General features: G+C 40.5%; 2 protein-coding genes across 2 annotated transcripts in view; one reads left to right on the forward strand and one right to left on the reverse strand.

Annotated features, from left to right (window-relative positions):
* The window catches only part of twz (BTB/POZ domain-containing protein twz), a 211,085-nt gene that overhangs the window by 169,916 nt on the left and 19,321 nt on the right, over positions 1–21,848 (forward strand). The gene's annotated exons all lie outside the window — the stretch shown is intronic.
* Positions 11,499–13,367, reverse strand: LOC135707318 (leucine-rich repeat-containing protein 15-like). Its single transcript, XM_065229119.1, has 2 exons — positions 13,301–13,367; positions 11,499–13,236 (listed from the first exon to the last, which is right to left on the reverse strand). The coding sequence occupies exons 1-2, from the start codon at positions 13,312–13,314 to the stop codon at positions 11,517–11,519; spliced, it is 1,734 nt and encodes a 577-aa protein (XP_065085191.1). The 5' UTR covers positions 13,315–13,367; the 3' UTR covers positions 11,499–11,516.

Raw genomic sequence — 21,848 nt, forward strand, 5'->3', positions numbered from 1 at the left:
GATCGGAACAGTCGGAACAGACCTACGCTACGAAATAAGGACTACGATTGGAAACTCGGAACATGGAACTGCAAATCGCTCGGCTTCCCGGGCTGCGAAAGGTTAATCTATGACCAACTTCAACCACGCAACTTCGAAGTCGCAGCACTGCAGGAACTTTGCTGGACGGGACAAAATATATGGAAACGCGGGCATCGTGCACCACCAACGAACTGCCCAAGTAACAATTTTGGTTTTATGAGGGTTCTGTAGACCATGATTTAGATTTATAGCATGCTTTAAAACCTCGATAAAACTTGCAATGTTACTTGGGTGGGATCCGGTTTTGTAGTGCTGCGCCTACGCGTGATTGGTTGGCAGCCGATCAACGCGAGGATGTGCAAATTGAGGATTAAGGGCCATTTCTTCAACTACAGCATCATCAACGAGGCAAACCCGACAACGGGAAAGAAGCGTTCTATGCGCAGCTGGAGCAGGTGTACGACGGCTTTTCGCAACGGGACGTCAAAATCGTCATCGGAGACGCTCAGGTAGGACGGGAAGCAATGTATAGACCGGCAATCAGGTCAAACAGCCTGCATACCGTATCGAACGACAACTTTGCAGCTTCTCGGGGTATGGTAGTCCGAAGTACCTTTTTCCCTCGCAAGGATATCCACAAAGCTACCTGGATATAACCTGACCAACACACAGAAAACCAAATCGAGCACGTTCTAATCGACGGGAAAATCTTCTTCGATACACGTACCGCAGCGGAGTCAGTGTTAACTCGGCTGTGGACAAAAGCAGGCCACTCTCGATGTGTGCCATGCGATCGTCTGTTTTCTCGGCAGCAACCCTTGTGTGGTCCTCCTCATTGTTCTTCATCAGCAGTTCTTTCGATCGTTGCGTCGTCGACTTTGGAAAGCAACCGTTTAGTGATGAGTGTATGAGTGCTGACCACGTTTTGCGTCCATTTCTGCAATGGAAGCGCTCTGACCCAAGTTGGCGCAACTGCCATATAATGAAACTACTGCAAGCGGCTCCAGTTCTGATGGAGGAGGCTTTTTGAATAGCGGAAGATGTTTATCGTGATGTACCTTTTGACTATAGTTTTAAGATGTATTGTATTGTATAGTGACCAAGAATCCTCGGATCTGTAAAGTTAATCCCGTTTGAGCCTTATCAAATAAATTTATAAACAACAACGTACCGCAGTGCGAACATTGATATGGGTCACTACCTATTACAGTATGCATGCACTCAAAACTCTCGAGGTGTATAACACCTGTCGAAGTCGAACGCCGCGACCCAACATTGAGCAATTACGGGACGCCGGAGTTGCTCAGGAATACGCGCAGCAGCTGGAAGTTGCATTACCCACGGAAGAACAGCTTGGCGCAGCTTCTCTTGAAGATGGCTGAAGGGACATCCGTTCCGCCATAGGAAGTACTTCTGCAGTGGCACTAGGTACTGCGATCCCGGACCGAAGAAATGACTGGTTTGACGGCGAATGCAAACTGTTAGTAGAGGAGAAGAATGCAGCACGGGCGAGAATACTACATCACCGCACAAGATTGAATGTGGAGCGATACAGACAGTTTGCGTTACCAGGAAGACTGAGATCGATGGCGATGAAAAATCCGTACCGCGTAAATGACGCACGGAAGTTCTACGAGAAGCTAAATAGTTCGCGCAAAGGCTACGTGCCGCAAGTCGATATGTGCAAGGACTTGGACGGTAACATTCTCACAAACGAGTGTGAGGTGATTGAGAAGTGGAAGCAGTACTATGGCGAGCATCTCAACGGTGATGCAGCAGAAAACGAAGGTGGTACGGCAACAAACCTTGGAGCACGCGCAGAATACGACAGGCTACCGGCCCCTGATCTTCAAGAAGTTGAGGAAAAGAGATATTAAAATACGACGGTGAAGCACTGGATAGAGCGCTGCACTGGGTAATTGCCAAGATTTGGAAGGAGGAGATATTACCGCAGGAGTGGATGGAAGGTGTCGTATGTACAATCTACAAGAAGAGTGACAAGATGGATTGCTGCAACTCACACTACTGAGCGCCGCCTACAAGGTACTCTTCCAAATTATATGCCGCCACCTGTCACCATTTGCAAGATAGTTCGTGGGGTAATACCAGGCGGGATTCATGGGTGGCCGCGCTACCACGGACCAAATTTTCACGACTCGGCAGGTTCTGCAGAAATGCCGTGAATATTTGTTCATCGATTTCAAATCCGCATACGACACAATCGATCGAGATCAGCAGTGCGTTGTTCGAGTATCGGGGACACTCTCGAGTCCCTTTGAATCTCGAAGGGGGTTACGGGAAGGTGATGGACTTTCGTGTATGCTATTCAACATCGCGTTAGAAGGTGTGATCATAAGAGCTGGGATAGACACGAGTGGCACGATCTTCAGGTAGTCCATGCAGCTTCTTGGCTTCGCCGATGACATCAACATAATGGCACGGAACTTTGAGACGATGGCGGAAACGTTCATCAGGCTGAAGGCTGAAGCTAGACGGATTGGGCTTGCCATCAACGCATCGTAGACAAAATACATAAAAGGAAGAGGTTCTAGGGAAGACAATATTAGCCATCCACCCCTAGTTCAGATTGACGGTTACGAAATCGAGGTGGCCGATGAGTTCGTGTATTTGGGCTCATTGGTGACCGCCGAAAATGTTACCAGTAGAGAAATTCAAAGACGCATTATGGTAGGGAGACGTGCCTACTTTGAACTCCGAAGGACGCTCCGGTCGTATAAAATTCGCCGCCGCACGAAGTTGACTATCCACAAGACGCTGGTCAGCGGTCCTCTACGGCTACGATACCTGGACTATTGGTGTTTTCGAACGGAAGGTGTTACGTACCATCTACGGTGGAGTGCAGATGGATGACGGAACGTGGAGAAGACGAATGAACCACGAATTGCACCAGTTGCTGGGAGAACCAGTCATCGTCCGTATTGCAAAATTTAGGCGACTACGGTGGACTGGGCACGTCGTAAGAATGCCGGGCGACGACCCAGTGAAAATGGTTCTCGAAAGCGACCCAACAGGAACAACAAGAAGAGGCGTATAGCGGGCAAGATAGATTGACCAAGTAGAAGGCGAACCGCGGACCCTTCGCAGACTACGAGGCTGGCGAAGTGTGGCCATGGATCGAGTAGCGTGGAGACGACTTCTTCGCACAGCAGAGGACAATAAGGCCTTAGTCTGATTGGTAAGTAAATCTAAAACTTCAGGAAGATTTCGGTCGCTTCATGGTAAATTAAAAAACTCAATATAATTCAAGAGAAAGTTGGGACCTTTTTAACAGTTGGGAACTTTTCTAAAAGTTGTTAGAAATTCAGGGAAGCCTAGAGGACAATTTTGAGAACTTTAGGGCATTTAAAAAACTTCAGGGCAGCTTGAAACTCCTGAAGATTTAGTTCTGATAAGTTAAGTGCATTTTCATGAACCTTGAAAAAAATCCAGAACTCCACAGGAAATCTTAAAGCTCCATTTATTAAATCTTTTTAATTTCAGGAAAATAACGGGAACCTCACAGAAGTTTTGCGAATCTTAAGAAAATCCATAGAATAAAAAAAAAATGCGACCGGAACTTCACAGAAGTTAAATGAACTACAATTGAGTTAAGGAAATGGCCGCAAACTTCAAAGAAATTACAAAAAAGTAGAAGGGCCTGTGCCTAGGGGCACCAACGGAAGCTTGACGTAGGACCGCTAGTGGACGGAACAAATATGTTGAACCTTTAATTCTTTTAATTGATCGATAATCTCTTATCTTAACTCTTTCCGTTTTTGAATTGGTGACCCTGAAAAGGGCCGGTTGTTTTTCGAATGGTGACCCTTAGAAGAGTCGTTAATTGATGTTTCTGGTGTCCTTTTGATTGTTTGGGACGGCTACCGTGTAGCTGATAAAAAAAAGTGATTATTGATACCTGTGGGGCCTCATAGCCTAGTCAGTAAAGGCACGGAATTACCAAGCCGGCGGGTTCGATTCCCGGTCCGGTCGAGAGTGATTCTTTCGGGTTGGAAATTTTCTTGACTTCTCTGGGCATAGAGTATCTTTGTGCTTGCCACACAATATACAAATTCATGTCTTGGTATTGGCATCGAAAGCTTTCAATTAATAAATGTAGAAGTGCATTTAAAACATCATGTTGAGAGCATGCAATGGTCTAATATGCACTAAGCAATAAGCTTGAAATGCGAATAAGAAGAAGACGATTATACCTGAAATTTTATAAGTTTGGTTGTGACATTAAATTCTGAATGATGATATTACTACTTACCTATGTCAGTAAGTATAGGCCAATTAAGGAGAAATAGGTGATGAATACTTTACATCTAAGATCTGGAATATGTAGCGCAAAGGCCGTGAGTAGTAGGAACAAACGTGTTTGCTTTTATCTTAACTCCTTCTGCATTTGAATTAGTGGCCCTGAAAAGGGCCGTTTCTTTGTTGGTTTCCAGCCCTGAAAAGGGCCTTTAGTTTTTCAAATGGTGGCCCTGAAAAGAACCGTTTGTTGTGTTTTCCTGATGTTCATCGAAAGGGTTGTTGGAGTTGGAGGGTACGGAACGAATAGGCTGTTGTATTTGCTTCAGCGGATGGAGAAATAACACGAAATGCATAAACGTGCTACCAATTGACGTCTGCGGGAAGGTTTAGAGCTGGATGATTTACGCAAATTTATTCTCTCACGGAGACTCGATGACCCAAAGCTGAAAGCGAAAAAGGCCTATTGGGATCCAACAGATTTACATGCTGGTACTTTCGGGATGACGTGCTCACACCATTGCACAGCGGTTAAAATTTCGCAGGTGATCAAAGTTGTTGTCAGCCTAACGGAAAAACTGCAGTGGAACGTCCGAAAGAGGGTGAAGCTACTCAGAGAGTCTCCGATGTCCGCGTCCTTTGGGGACCTACCAAATTTGTGATGACCATCTCCGTCGCAAATGAAACTGCCATTTGGATCGAAGCGAACAAACTGGTGCACTTGGGTATCTCCAGAAACAGCGTGCTCAGTTGGCTTTCCTGGCAGCAGCATTACGCAGGTGATCATTGTAATCAAACTCATCTGTGTAACGTTTGAAAGATGTCTTAATTCTTCCCATTCCGATGTCCACGTCCACTTTCGGGGTCTTTCAAATTAGTTGTGACGACTGTCCCCACAGCTAATGGTACAGCAACTGATCACGTTCACTGAATTACAGTCTGTTTTATACTTGCAGAATAGCTAATTAGGTTTTAGTAGCTTGGCAAGCGTTTTTAATACCGCTGCTGTTCTCCTCCCTTCCATTCATTAGTGAAATGGTGAGCGATCAACCGAGCGGTGAGCTCGCTCAAGTGGCCATGCGTCGTGTATTCGAATTGCGCTCTACCGTTACATCCGTGTTTGGGATTCTTCGTTACATGTCTGAATTTAGCTAATTTTAATGTGACCCCCAGTATAGAAATTAAAGACGTAGTCCTACGTCAAAACTCCAGATAATCATCAGGATGATGCAGAAACATTTTAAGCTGTATTTCATAAACTTCTTGGCAGTTTGAAGTATTGCGTTCCATTAATTTCAAGAAAATAGAAAAAAAAAATATGAAGCTCCCAGTTTTTCTGGAAGCCTAGAGCACTTTTGATATGAATTTTAGTTGGGTCATGTTCAGAAATTTAACGCTTTCGGAAAATCTTGGTGGTCCTGAAAAGGGCCGATGGTAGCACAGGCTTAAAACCTTTGGAAGATGATGATGACGTGTAGGCAACTGGATCTGCAAATCGGATCGGACAATTCCGTATTCTTCGGTTCAATGATTGGGCACTCACAAGAGTTTCGGTCCGTCTGCTGCTGGACAAGGGTTGAACTGGTGTCTGCGACAGGTTGGAAGGCCCCAGAATATCAGTGTCTACCCAGCTATAGCTCCACCCCTTTTTAGTTTTTCTCGTAAAATTCCTTCTCTCAAACAGGTTGATAAATCTGAGCTTTTATCAGAAAGATGGTTAACACTTTTTTCGGCCAATTTATGATCTTGTTTCACGTCATGGTTCTTCTCTTTGCCTGTTCATATAAATTAGTACTTGTATTTATTTTCTCCACTGCGCTAAATCAAACGAGTTGAAATAAGAAGGGATGTCGGTTACGCGCTCGAATAATTGAAAATTCGATAAATATTTAATCGAACAGCTGAAAATTTTGTTACGATTAATCGTTTATCGAATAATTGAACTTTTAGGCATTCCTAGAAAATAGTGTAATTCATGTCTTTTTGGTGGTCCTTCGAAAATGTCGAACAGCAGAATTGCAACCAGCAAGTGTAACGCAAGAAACAAAAGCGGTGCGATGCTAGTTTTCATTGCTATGATGACGACTGAATTAAGGGGCTTAGAAGCAGATGGGTGAAAGTCGATTTCCTCTTTTGATGGCCATGGCTTCAGTAACCTATTTCGCACTATTTCTGCTATGCTCTTCTATCATCCAGAACAACAAACGTATCAATGAATGTGTTTACCGTCGTGTTATTAACGAAACAGAAAGTCGATGAAGAGAATCGATCAAAATCACTTGCACCCCTGCTTCCAAGTTTGGTTACAAGATTACAACTCTCGAGAGCATTTTGTGTTTGGTTGGGGCGTGTGGTTCTGAATATGGCGATGAGTGTGCAAAATGTTTCGCAATTGCATCCTCCCTATTCGCACACGCCCGAAGATCAGAGACGAATGTCACTTCGACTTGTTTCGTCTACTAAGGACACTTTGATGACAGTGTTGGGGAAGCAGCAATGCTACATTTGCATGTTTCGTCTAGAAACGATTCTCTAATGACAGTGTTGGGGAAGCAGCATATACATGTACGTAATTGGTGGATTTTTCAGTCATTCCGACACATTTGGACAATTCATGACATTTATCACTTTTCAATAGTTTCTTGTTGAAAATAAATAGTCGATAGCATTTTTAACGATGCGTAGAAATATGTCTGATAGATTGGTGATAAAATTATTGAAATTGGTCCAGGGGCAGCTTAGTTATTAAAGTTCAAAATCTTTCATAATTTCGTTACATGTTCCATTTTTGGTTTTCAGAAAGTGTACCCCCATATAGAAATCACAGACGTAGTCCTACGTCAAAATCGCTACTTAAATGCGCGTTGAAAATGTAAAAGTTGTAATATCCGAAAAATCCTAAGTAAGATTTAAGATAAATCATTGCTACATTGCGAACAGAAGAATCACCAAAATAGATCCATTAGTCTCCAAGATCCCTGTCTCGCAAGAAATGTTGGCATAATCATTAATAAATTGATATTTTCCGCTCTCATACGCTCTCAATACGCGTGATATTGGAGCAAAATATTATACTCGATATTGATTTTACAAGCTCGTTTGATATTGCGAGACTATTCAAAACATGAAAATTTTGAAGCTGAAAGTTGAATCGACGGAAAAAAAAATGATTCCGTTGAACCTCATTTTCTTAGAAAGAGAAAGTTAAATAATGCTATCTCTGTTTTCTCTTCGGCAATGGCAGACACGAAGCAACTGTTGCCAATCATTGTGGTAGATTCGGATGCGTTCGGGTGTAAAGGAAAAATAATGAAATTCAATTTCTCCACAGTTTAATGAGCTTTGCAGCTGGTGAATTTTGTTAGCTTGATATTCAGAGCTGCGATATCACAGCTTGCAGTATCAACCACAGTTGTTTGCTTGTTGAGTTTTGTCTACTGAAATCAAGCGTCATTTTGATCTTTGGTGAGATTTGATATTGAGATATTTTCCTAACATTGCTCGAGGTAACTCGAGAAAAGCGCGTTTAAAGATTCGAATTATATTTAAGTGCGTTTAATACAAGACTATCTCAGTCGTAACGACTTTGTGTATCGAATTGGCATTTTGACACATGATTCTAGAAGGATGCCTAAAAAGCAAAAATTTACATTTCGATTTTTTGAAAACCACCAACTGATGTCCCCCTTAAGGATTACATCTTTCTCTTACAGAACCTTGCTGAGTTTGCAGTCCATTTGTAGCAAGAAAGATTTTTTCGGAAGAGTGTACAAAACGAACTTTTGCCCTACCTTACTCTTTACAATCTGGGACACCCTTTGGAGGCCTCCGATACCATAGTCGATTTTGGCACAATATTAGCAAACCAGAGGAGGTGAGAAAGACTCCCGGTCCGGTCTAGTAAATCTTTCAGGTTGGAAATTTTTTCGACTTTCCTGGGCACAGAGTATCATTGTACTTGCCACACATTGTGCAATTTAATGCGTTGGCATAGAAAGCTCTAGTTAATAGCTATTGAAATGCTCCAAAGAACACAACGTTGAGAGTACGCGAAAGTTCTTTCAAGAACATCAAAGCCATCTTATAAATCCTTGTATCTCATCGGTTAAGATCAAGCATGGCTTTGTTAACCAGAATTTCGGCCGTTGAACTCTCATCCTGTAAAACAATGACGTTCTTTCGCAGGAACCAATCATTCACTCACAAAAAAGCTCTGTCATCACACACATCAACAAGCCATCATATTTGGCAGTAAAAGGTAATGTTCAATGTTCATTAAATCTCTCGAAATAATCTCGTTTGCCTGAAGGCGAACAAGCATTCCACATAGATGGGAATCCACCCCTGCCGTATCGCCAAACCACCATTGATCTAAATCGCCATACTGATTTCAATCTAGCATTTCAGCAAACGGCACTCAAAATGGGATATTTCACCACGTTCTTTTTTCCGCTATCCGACCACCATTTCATCATATCATAATTTAAATAGTTTTAGAGATTCACTTGCATCTCCAGCTCCTACAATCACCGTACCCCATTTCCGCTTTTGATTTGACGTTTGGTACAAATCACATGGATGGGCTGGTTGCTGGTAACAGGCCCTCCCGTTCCCATTGCATGCTCGATTGGATGACCGATTTCGGGTGAACTGCGCGCCTAGATTTAATGGATTCCGGTGGGTGGCTTCGGTCAAAAATTCAAACTGAAATTCCGGTGCATGCCAAGCCGGGATCAGCGCAACCGGATGCAAAGCGTGGGTGTAAACATGTATTTGTTCATTCATGCACACCAATAAATAGTGCATGATAAATTTGTACATTTTAGATTATTTATTCAAAATATATTACCTCCGGGGGCGGAATCGATGGTGAATTATGACTGAAAAATATTTTCTACGCTGACTCTTTCCCGCCCCGTGAGCCGCTCCCTAGCTTATAACTTCATACCCAATCGGGGTATCTTCCGTTTCCGCCACCCCCCTTGTTTGACCGAGACACCAACGCAAAGCTCAGCACGGCGGGCGGCGTCACGACATATCAGAGCGCTGGGGCCCAAATCCACTGAACTGAAATGAAAATCTCGCCTTTGCCACCTGCCACCCACCCAAAAACTAGTGCACAACACCACGTGCGCCGCACACACTAACACACACTCACCGGAGAGATATGCACGTTTACCTTCGCTTGCCTACATGCAGGAATGCATTAATTTCATATTTTTATATGCGCTCTCATACTAGGATTTTCCCGCTCTTCCTCGATTCCGGATTTATAATTTATATTTGAGTTGGACGATGCGTTTTTTTTTTGCTCCTACACTTCTTTGGCTGCACAAACAAATTTCGACCAGGAAATGGTACCGGAAAAATAAAACATTCAAAATATGAATTCATAAATTTTAGAATTTGATTACGGTTCGATTTCCATCCGCTCCAGTGAGGAGCGGAGAGCTTTTTTACAACTTGTTTTTTTTTTTGATGATTCAAAAAGTTCACTCGATCGCCAATCTGAATCCGCGATGTGGATCGGTGGCGGCATAAACCGGGTGTAGGTGGGGGGAGGTAAGGTGGCCAATACTCATGATTTGCTCGCCGCGCGTTGGCCCATCAAGCCGCCTCGGGGAAAAAGGCGCGAGAAAAGAAACAGCAACCAGAAGCACTGGCGGACTCGTTTCTGTTCTATCCCGAGTTGGCCTTATCTGCCTATGATACTAATCCGACGAATAATAATATAAATCGGACCGGAGGCTGTTTTTAAATTAGGTATAAGTACGATTTTTTTTTTGCTCGTCTTGTTTCGGTCTGTTTTACTGGTGCTTGCTTGTTTTTGCTTGGAAGATACTGCTGTTGCTTGGAGATTTTGCTGATCAAGACATTCGATGACGGACCGAGTTTATGAAGTGATTACTGCAATCATGAGCAACGAGCTTGTAAGCTAAGCTATTCTAATCAAGTGTAGCTTCTTGGGCGCTAAAGTACATTTTGTTTTTCAGGATTTTGCAATAGTTTGTTGAGAGAAAAACTTTTTAATAGTTTTTTGAACTTTTACAAAGTGAAATTTCATCTCAATTGTGTAGTGTGTAACCCACAGTGATTTGATGCTTATTGGGCCCCGGTAAGGCTAAGGACATTATGGGCTTCATATAGGCTAGTCGTTATGGTATTACCAAGCTGAAACATATCATTTTGTGTGAACAACTTTGATTTTATTTCATTCAAAAAAATAATATGTACATAACAGTTAAACTTATCTTAGTCACAATGTTGATGTTGGATTGATAGTAGCAGTAGTTTAAAAAAGTAAAACAGTAGTCTACAAAAGTTTGAGCCTCACGTGCGAAGTACAGATGTAAAGAACTTTTCTTAGGGACTGTTCATAAACTACGTTGACAGTTTATGGGGAGGGGGTTGACAATCATACACGGTCCATACAAATTTAAAAAAAAGAATGTATGGACAATTGTCTTTGCAGGGGGGGGGGGGGGGTCAAAAATCACAAAAAACTGTCTGCGTAGTTAATTAACACCACCTTATTAGTTAAAAATCAAAAATTGACCTTTGAAGCTATGGAAGATATTATGAAATAGTAGTGTGTGTCAAGCTCAAAAAAATTCCTTGTTTATTCTGACATGGTTGAAAAGAAAAGTTGGGTTCATTCCCAAGCCAGTCAAGGATTTTTTCGGGTTGGAAATTTTCTCGACTTCCCTTGTTGGGGATATTCATGTTAATCTAGAACAAGGCTGGCAGATGGACTTGTGCTGTGTGTGTGATGGTGGACCAAATGGCTGCAATGGCATCGTGGAACCGTCTCGTCTGTGGGGCGGATCAGGCTGGATATGTTTTTTTATACTTGTAAAATTTGTTTATTCTTCAGAAAGTTTTAAAAGCAATTACAAAATAATTATTCAAACTTCGATATCTAATTCGAATTCTAATGAGGCTACGTCAATAACATTATTACACAACATATCAAAGGTGACATATTTTATGAAAATTTTGAGTATTCTATGTTTTTTTGGTTCTTTCTATGTTCCCCAGTAAAGCCATTCGTCCCCGGTTCATGTTTTTCTGTAGTACTTTACGTTTCTATCTGTGCATTTTCATGCGACGGTTGAGTGGGTGGCTTTGTGATTTTGATATGAAATAATTTATTGAACAATGAGTTTTACTAAAAGCAAAGAAGGAATATATTTACAACCATTTTTTTTCTTCGTACACGAAACAATCCTTTCCCCCCACGCTCAATAGTCATCAATCGAAGTTTGAATGGACGCCGTCTCCCCCCGTTTGAAAATTATCATCCGATCCATTGCTCGCCGTGCATTGGCATTGTACTGAACATACAGTAGGAATCCGACATTTAGCACCAGAATCACTGTCATAATCAACATGATGAACACCTGATAACCGGTCGTATGTACCGATTCGCAGCCTCTATCCGAATCCAACGCAATCCGTCTCACTTCCTCCAAGCGATTGGCATTACTGATGTTCACATTCCTTATCATATCCAACAGCTCTACCATCAACTTGTATTCAAATTCCGTCGATGTCACATTAGCCACTATCAAGTTCAGCTGAGTATCTTCCTCGCGTCCAACATTCTCATCCAAATGGCTTACTGCCGTACTTGGCAGAAATTGGACCCGATCTTTATCCGAGCTAGCACAGTAAATTCCCTGCACATTGGTCAAATAGGTCATTTCACCGTAGATCTTCGTTGAACTGACAGCGATTTTATTCCGGTTGCAGAATCGAACCAAACTCGTCAAGTACGAGCAATTCCAAGCGTTAGCGAATAGTCCCAAGTAGGTGAGATTCGGAAACAGCTCCGGTACGTGTTCGTAGTTGATGTCGATGAGACCGTTTCCGTCAATGAACAGTGTTTCTAATCCGGATATCGACGTCAGTATGGTCAAATCCAATTTTTGAAGGAAATTGTACGATATGTCCAGCCGACGCAGCTTTGTTTGCTGCGTAAAAATCCCATGCTGCAAATTTTGCAGCTGCGTTGCTTCCATGTTAAGGTCGACCAACTTTTTCAACCGGAGGAATGCAGTCATATTGAGAGGTCCAATTGGATTGAATGAGAGATCCAGCATTGTGATGGTTTCTAGGATGGTGACATTATAGATATTTTTTAAATTGTTTTTTGAAATACTCAATGAGTATAGTTGTGACTTGGCTGGATCTTCAGCGAAAATTTCAGAGATTTTGTTTTTGGAAGCAGACAACTTTGTCAATTGTGGTGGTATTTTCAACGATGTCAATTTGTTATTATCTACCACCAATATTCTCAGGTAAGTCAAACTTTTCAGAAAGGTGTCACTCAAACTGTGAATGCGGTTCCCTCGGATATCCAAATAGGCGATCAATGTACAGTTTTCCAGAAGGCGATCGTGCAGATCTGTGAGTCTGTTGTTGGCCAATGAAAGGTACGATAGTAAGGTGAGCCTGGAAAAAAGATTCTCGTCCAAATTGTCCAGCAAATTCCCGGAAAGGTCTACGTGATCGATTTTCGCTATATCATGCAACGCTTTTTCCTTCACTTGCGCTATACGATTATTGGACAAATCCAATCGCACCAACTTATCACAACCTTTAAACACAAAATTGTTCAACACCGTCAAGTGATTTCCGGAAAGGTTCAAGTAGCGCAATTCCTTAGCCTGTTCGAAGGTATACTTGTTGACGTTTTCCACCTGGCACCGTGTCACGTCCAGATTTTGCATTTCCGGAAAAGAGGTGAACATCACTCGCGGAATTTCGGTAAGTTTCGATTCGGAAAACTCGAAATAGTACGGCCTGGGATATTCGGATCGGAAAACAACCTCCTCGGCATCGTGCGTTACGGTGACGTTGGTGAGAGAGCAGTATCGGATGTTGTAGACTGCGTTCAGATAGTGATTACAATCGTGGATGATTGCGTAGGATCCTCCGAGCAGCGACAGGAGAAGTAACCTGTTGAGTGAATGTTTAACTTGTAAAAAAAAAACACAAAATGAAGAGACACTGATGTAACAACCTCAGCCAAAACATTTCTCAAACCAAAAGTGGAGCAGATGGGTGACAAGCACTTGGCACGGTTCAATGAGAACTGAAGTAGGAAGTTCGAATGCGCTATTCAAATACAAGATGCGCACAGCATGCAGTTTTATGTTTTTTGTTTTGCTTCCTTCTAGCTCTTATCAGTGGTCCCTTTGTTGTAACAGATATGGTTTTGCACATGCAGCACTTGGCAGATGTAATTATTAAATAATGTAAAATAGCACATCTATACACCGAGAATGAGTGGCTAGTGTTGATGCATAGCATCAACGGAGCTGTTTCCACTTATTCTATAAGTGTCCATAATTTTCAACAAACTAGATGCCTAGTGTTAGGTAATTTTGGAGATCACAGTTTCACATTTGATGTTGAATAATATATTGTAGGGTAGAGAACTACTTCGACATTAGAGCCCATTTCCGTCATATCGAACAGAATCATCAAAAATATTAATGATTTCGACGTGAACGCATCAATCATACGTTCGGTACGATAGTGCAGTGCACAAGCTGCAAAATACATAATATGAATATTTAGGGTAGAGCACTACTTCGTCGTAATCGCCAATTTCCGTTCTATTGACCAGAAAAGATCAATAATATCAACGATTTCACAGTGCACAAATAAATAATACACACTTAAACAGAGACCCTGAGTTCGGTAAAAAAATTACCGTCTTAGATCGGTAATGCTAAAAATTACAGATGTTTCGGTATTTTCTCGCTTTATTGCTGAAAACTGTAAATGAAATGACTGAATTTCGGTAATTTCATTTTAATTTACCGAAAACGGTAAACATTTTTACCGGCAGGTATGTAAATCACATCACTGACTTCGGTGAAATATTTTACTGAAGTTTCGGTAAACAAAGCGTTCCACATTACTGAGTTCGGTAATGGTCGAGGTAAACGTCAAATCCACCATATTGTTATTTTCGATCGACTTTAAAAGAGTTCCTGCTTGTGAAAAATAAAAAGGTGAAATTATGGAGACTGTTATTCAACATCAAAATGAGTGAATCGTAGATATTTTCCGTAAATAATTAATTTTCGTTATCTAAATAAATACCGATTACAGATGGCCGATGTTGTTGCTGTTGTTGCTGTTGTTGCTTGTTCTTTCTGTCAGTCCAAGTTTCATTCCCGTTAGCGACGATCTGAAAACAGCATTTGGAATATTCTCCCAAAGCTTCCTTGTTTTCCGTGTAGCGCCGAATCCTTCCGACAAAAACTTGGTTTTGTTCATTGGTGGTGCAATTTGCAACACTAACTTATTGATCACGACAGCAGCCAAATTTTTGCATGGGTTGCAGTGACCGCCACCTTGAAACAATATTAAAGCAAATTACAGTTGAGTCGGTTACCGTTTTAAAAAAATACAGATCTCTCGGTAATTTTGGATTTGCATATCGTCCTCAAAATTACAGTTCTCCGGTAAAGACGACTACAAATCAAGCAATGCACATCGGTAAACGTTACCGATCGTTCGGTAAATTTGACAGCTAATTTTGCTGATCCAGTTTACAGATTTTTCGGTAATGTTCTCGATTACTGAAAACATTACCGACCGTTCAGCTGTTGAGAATTCGGTAAATGAATTACCGAACTCGGTGATTTTTTCTAAGTGTGTAGGTTTGTTCCGATGCGTTAGTTCATTAGCTACAACATAAATCCTGTTAGAGCGCGTTGTATGAATATTTACGCTCATTGTTCTCAAAACAAAAGAAGCACTCCTAGCAAATCCCCTTTTTCTACGTTTATCCGTAGGACGAAGAAAATCTAATGGCGTTTCAATGCGTTAGGACGGAATTGAAACTCGTAGAACGACTTTTGTATCAAGAAGCAGTATTAGATTTTAAACAATATCTCAACAATGTGTGACTCTTTATCAAATCCAAGGGTACGAATGAAAAGGTGAATAAATTTAGACGTCATCTAAGCTGTCTATTCAATTTTTTTGTTAAAAACCGTTCAGCAAAGAAAGGTAAAACGTGGTTTGTGCTTAGTAAGGCGGAAATTAGATCAAAAACCCTACATCTATTCTTTTCGAAAACTAATAAAACTAACGAAACGATATTTTCTCCCTTCATTCGTTTTCCGAAATGAATTCAGTTGCTTTTCAATGTGTTTGAACGGAATTGAAACTCGAATGACGTGTATATTTATTAATATCTCAACAATTGGTGATTCATTATTTGTTCAAACCCGATCGTTAGAGAAAGGTAAATAAAATATTGCAAATTCTGAAGCGTCATTCAATATCTGAAAGCTTAAGGTGATACGGCACGTCATGTAACAATGGCTGTCTCCACAATCATTAAATAAACGTGTTTTGGTATGCGTACGAAAGACATCTTCCTACAAAATAGTAAATTACTAATTACATACCTTAACAAATGGGCCAAAATTGTATGAATAAGGTCTGGATACATATTTGTACACTTTCTCACCAAAATATTACCAGTTCATTCACGCATTCGCAATATTTGCATGAAAAAGTACGATCGGTCGATTTTGTTCTACTCTGGGCATGTAATTTGAATAACTGGTTTCACTAGCTTCCACTTTTCAGAACCACACTAAAAACAATTACGACACGTGCTTCTACAAGCACTTTCAATTTAATTCACTTTTAAAGATGATATTTACTTAAATAATATCATTTGTATCGTTAAAAACGCGAGCCGCGAATAATTTTGTAAGCTGAAATTGTTTTGTTTACCTTTTTTCTACAAACCACATTACGAAGGTGTGTGTACAAATCATCTATCATCGTATCCAGTGTTGTCAATTCAATTGAAACAAAGTGTTGAAAAACAACGTTTTTATTGCTTTTGAAGGTTCTTCAACTGTGTTCAATTTAGAAACCATCACTAATAAATATTAAAACAATATCTTATTTGTTTTTTTTTTCAGAAAAGAAATGGAAGTAAATAAGCCTACAAATCTTCTGTAGAGAACCTATTTGTCATTCTTGTTACACTGGTCGAAGCCATCAGGTGATATTAAAAAGGCGGGAAAAGAATGATGCAAAAATATAAACATACACGATAAGAAAAAACGTACCTAGCGGCCAGTTCACATTTACCTACTTTTTACTTTTACATATTCACCTACTCTTGGGTATAACTGACTTACTTTTGAGTAGAAAGCGAATTTTCAATTCCATAAGATTTGAACGCAAGTGAATGAAAACTACTTTGACTCACTTTACCTACTTTTGGCTTCCTGTAATAAAGTGGCGAGATGTGTGAAAATAACTTACTTTTGGGTACTTTTTTCTTACCATGTGCCTGGAGATTTGAGTGCTGGAATCATTTTTGGACCGGTCGTGTGTAACCAAAGTGTACAAAGTGTGGCATTGAATTAATAAACTACTATGATTACTTGACTTGGTTGGCCTTGGTGGCTAGGCGTATGATATTTTTCTGTATAGAAAAGGATGTCCTTGGGAGGTGATAGATCGTTAATTTTGGCAGATTGAATAGAAATGTAGTAATGGTGTCAATAATGGATGATAAATAGACATTCGACTTATTAATAACGAACTCTAGCAGCTATGTTTACGGTAGTTGCGACAGTGTATGATGTACACCCACACTCCTACAGCATCAATGATAATCATTTCACTGACACATAGAAACGAGAGAGAAAAAAAAGCAAAAAAAGCGTGACGTATCGTATCACTTTAAAGTGGCGTGGTGACCACTGGTGTGGCGGTGATGCGAAATACTCCGAATGTTTGTATCTAAATCCAAGTTGCTTCGTACTGTCGCAAACTGGGGAAAATTTATAAGTTGTCAGTTCCACCGTTGGAAGAACCTGGTAGAACTGGAAAGTTGGATTAGGGGCAGATGATATCTAGTGCTGATCAGTGGCGTAGTGATGGTTTACTGCGCCCTTGGCAGTGTTTGGAAATGACGTCCCTTTCATAATATCTCTTTCTCTCTAGTAATTAAATGTAAACAGATTTGCGGAAGTATAATCAGAAGATTTGGCAACGTGATTTGTTTTGTTTTCAAAAACTGCCAACACTTGCCGCGGAGCAAAATGTTCTAGCTTTGTGCGTGACTTTATCGTTGTCTACGCTACGAGCTTGTTTGTTTTCGTTGCATGAATTCTCAGTGAACTATTTTTCGTTAAATTACGAATATGAAGCACATTGCCAAGTTTTGCCCTTTCCTCGGTCGCGTAACGACTCGCGAGCGCTAATTCTGAGCACATAACATATGTGGAACTTCATGCAAAATAGCTGACTAAAAGTTGACTCCTTTTTTGTGTTGCCTCAGTGGTATAACTGGCATAGTTGGACATCGATCTGTCAAAATAAAGTTTGCGTGATATCGACACTGAGCGTTACACAATCATCGTGGTGGTTTACTCGAGCGAGTTTTTACTCTCGCGAAATTCGCGGAAAAAGTAATTGATTGCGTTTGTGGCATTGGCCCTTATGGAAGAAAATTAGATATACACACTGTGGCAAATGGACGTAAGAATTCCATAAGATCCACTTATTAGTTTTAGGGACAAGAAATTAGTATGAATTTCACTGATTTGCCTTATGAAAAATAATGTTCACAAAAAAAATTATAAAATGCAGCAGACTAGAACCGAACCAACGACCTTGATATTACGAGGCCTGTGTGTTGACCACTCATCTTTCAACGCTTGGGAAAATAAGATGGTTATGGGCGTATAAGAGCTACCTCACCTTAGACGAAATTCATTCATAAGTCACGCTAATGAAATTCATATGTCTCGTTCATAAGTCGAGCCTTATGAAATTCTTAAATTTATTTGCCTCAGTGCATGCTTGCATGCTCAGTAAGTATTGATGTTGACGGTGACTCTGCAACTCTTTACTCCAATGGTAAAATCCCATAAGCATCTGACAATCTGTGCATGAAATCTTGCGGACTTTGTCTTAGCTCTTCATTGCACCATGGTACCAGCAAGCCGCCGTCTCTTCATGGAAAGATTGAAAGTTTCTTATGGGATTTCCATAGGAGTGAAAGGGTAAGGAAGTTCACGCACAGACTGATGTTTGCTTATGGGATTTTAACATAGGAGTAAAGAGTTACAGAGTGACCGAAAAGGCGAATTGTCCATTGTCAAGACAATGCACAATGAGCTGTAATCAGGTGAGGCCCAGAGCATTTGTCGTCTTTTTGTTCCTCCGCTGTTTGAATGGTTGACGAAGCTCGACTAGCTCTACAAGGGGTTTTTCGAAGGATTTTTTAACAAGTATTTTCAAGTCGCTAGCAGCCAATCAAGAACGTAACATTTTGTTTTATATATCAAATTTTAATTTCAGTCCTCTTTATCCATAATATGCGCACGAGGTTCAGACCTTTGTAGACTTCTTTTTTTTAATCTACTACTATTAAATCAAATATTAAAAATCCATCATCACCATCGTGGCGAACAGAAATAGTTTTTACAGTGCTACAATAATTATTAAAAAGTCATTATGACAGCTATCCATACAAAATAATCCGTTAGAGATAACTTCTTCAAGATACATAATTTGACAATTTAAAAAAAAAACAACTGGAAAACTGTTCAAAAGTAGCGGCGCCGGTGGTGTAGTGGTAAGCGTGATTACCTCTCACCCCAGCAGGCCTGGGTTCAATCCCAGTTGGTGCCGCCGGGATGTTCTGAGGCATAACAGCTGTGATCACGCCTTCCTTCGGAAGGGAAGTAAAGCCGTTGGTCCCCGGTTCATGAGTTGATGGGTCGATAGGTAGGGTCCAGGTGTGGGAGCTGCCTTCCTGGCGTCGGTAGCATTGGTGCTCAGCACGAAAAACAAATCAAGGAAAGAAAACTGGTCAAAAGACAGTTTTAACGGGTGGAATTCAGAGTCTTTTAAATTCTGTAAGTGGTGCTGAACGTTTGATATGTCGAGGCATCGAATTTAAAACATTTATTCCCTTAAAATTCAATGAATTCTGTGAAGCACAAGTCAAACAATGTGGTGATCTTATTTCATCCGCGTTTCTAGTATTATATCTATGAAAGTGACTTCCTCTTTCAATTCGATCACACAAATATCGAGGCAGCAAACCGTTAACTATTTTAAAAATGAACACCATAGTCAAAAATACAATTCTTTGCTTCACCGACAACCATTGAAAGGCGCAGTGTTGGTTAAAATCAAGATCATAAAATAAAAATTAGCAATCTTTCAAGATCAATATCACCTAAAATCACAAGCCATCATCAGCACGAAAATCACATGTGATTTTTGACCATTATCAGCCGTGATTTTCGATTCCCAAAATTAACCAGCATGAATATCAATCAAGACCAAAATCATCGAAAATCATTAGATATGTTAAACGGATTAGAAGATTTGTTAAATTCTAGAGTTTGGGGGATTCCGAAATTCAAGTCAAATCCAAGATGGCGGACCAAAATCCAATATGGCGGCCTCCGGACAGAGAATATTCATGTAAACCCATGCAATATGTGTATCTACGGTATGGGCTCGATGAGAGGAAGTGGAAAATTGAGATCCGCCACTATTTTGGAATCCAAGAGGGCGGACCAAAATACAACATGGCGGCATCCTGACAGTGTAATTACCTGACCGGGGCTGCCTATATGATTTTGGTCCACCATCTTGGATTCCAAAATGGCGGCGGATGGAAATTACCACTTCCACTTATCGATCCCATTTCACAGATACCCATAGTATTGACCTTCACAATATCCCGATTGTTCTGGTATCAACAAACTATTACCACTTAAATACTCCAACAGCTGGCCTTTAACACAAGTTCTAAAATGTTCTCTAATGTGTGCAACATGTTGATGGGACGAAACTCTTTGGCTTTAATCGTTCCAGCAACTTTTTGATTAGGAACCACTAAGCCCAAGTAACATTGCAAGTTTTATCAAGGTTTTATAGCATTCTACAAATCTAAATCATGGTCTACAGAACCATAATAAAACAAAAATTGTTACTTTGGAGGATTCCTTCCATACTTGTGGCACATGTCCAGTTTGCAATGATTCATTAATAAGGTCCAGCAAGATGTGGCCAATGACATAAAGGAATCTTGAATAACTCTAGCATTAACATTATCTACTCCAGCCGAAAAAATCAAATAACTCTTAGTTCATCTAATGTAATTGGGTGAAAACCTTCAAATCTACAACTACTTTTAAACTAGTTGTTTTATTTCTTCAGGTTCATCGATCAATTCAATGGATTGATTAATCAATGAAACACTGTCGACAAAATAATCATTAAATTTAAATGCAATTACTTGTTCTGACCATTCTAGGGTGCCATAAAAAGTTGTGTACCTATTCTAATGATTGTCATTATTTAATCTACAACACTTTTTGTACCATTTGTCCCTTTTCCCTTTAAGACGCAAAAGATCCAAATTTTACCAGCTGTTCGAGTTTTTCAAAGAAACAAACTTTGAACGAGAACCAGCTGCAACAGCAACCGTTCTCCTACTTATCCACTAAATGATCACTACGGGGCACGCGTAGGATCGGAGTGTTGTGCTTGTAGATGGAAGCGAAGAAATTTCATCCCGTTAAATTTATGGATTTTGCGTTGCTCTGGATTTTTTCTAACATATGTGGATTGTATCAGACGGCCAAGACGTATTTCAAGACTATACGTTCCGTGCAAGCTTTACCACAAACCGGATTACCCTGTGAAGCGAACCGTCTACAATTGCGACTTCCCCTCTAACACATCATGCCAGCTTGTTAGGTTCACTTGGCCAGATTTGGTGAGTTCGTTCCATTTTGTCCTTTACAATATTTTCATACTTAATTTCCGAGTACTAGTACTAGTGATACTACAAACATTTCCAACTCATTAAATACGCGTCAATCAAGCAATACCGCTTGGTTGAAAGTCCCAGTACATTATTAATGATTCCTACATTGAAATGTATTGGAGCGGGGCTTAGCATATACGAAAAAAGCTTCGGAATGCTTGCGTTCTTGAAATGGGCTTTAGGAGTTGTGATAGAGCTGTCACCTTCTAACTCCTGGATTTAAGCTTCTTGAAATTATTTATATAAAAGATGGTTCCAGGAGGATTTTATCCATAATGCCACTGCCAGTCAGTGGACAAATTCATGAAAAAAGGATACATATGTGGTAATATAGTAACAGGTTTCCTAATGACTACTGACTACTGATATTAGGCAGAATATAATGTTTCAACAAACACGTGTCGGTCGAATTAGGATTTATCCCAGGCTACTATTGTAGAAAAACGTAATTGATAGATATTGGGCGGACCGCGTCGGAATGTTTAGAAAAATAGGGCGCACGCTTGATCCGGTTTAAGATACATTGTTGACTGCTTTCGGGAACATGATTTCATTTTAATAACTTGTTTACTTGTTTAACCAGGGCTTAAGCAATCGTCACGTTGGTCATAGCTTGTTATGATAGCCTGAACAATGCGTAAAGAGCAAACCGCAAAACATTGAACGTCGCGTGAAAGTGTAACTTAATGAAGGCCTAAGTGCTTTTTCGTAACTTTTAGTT

This window comes from Ochlerotatus camptorhynchus, unplaced genomic scaffold (assembly GCF_037179485.1).
Source record: "Ochlerotatus camptorhynchus isolate MF236.1 unplaced genomic scaffold, CSIRO-AGI_Acam_v1.1 ptg000307l, whole genome shotgun sequence".
Lineage (NCBI taxonomy): Eukaryota > Metazoa > Arthropoda > Insecta > Diptera > Culicidae > Ochlerotatus > Ochlerotatus camptorhynchus.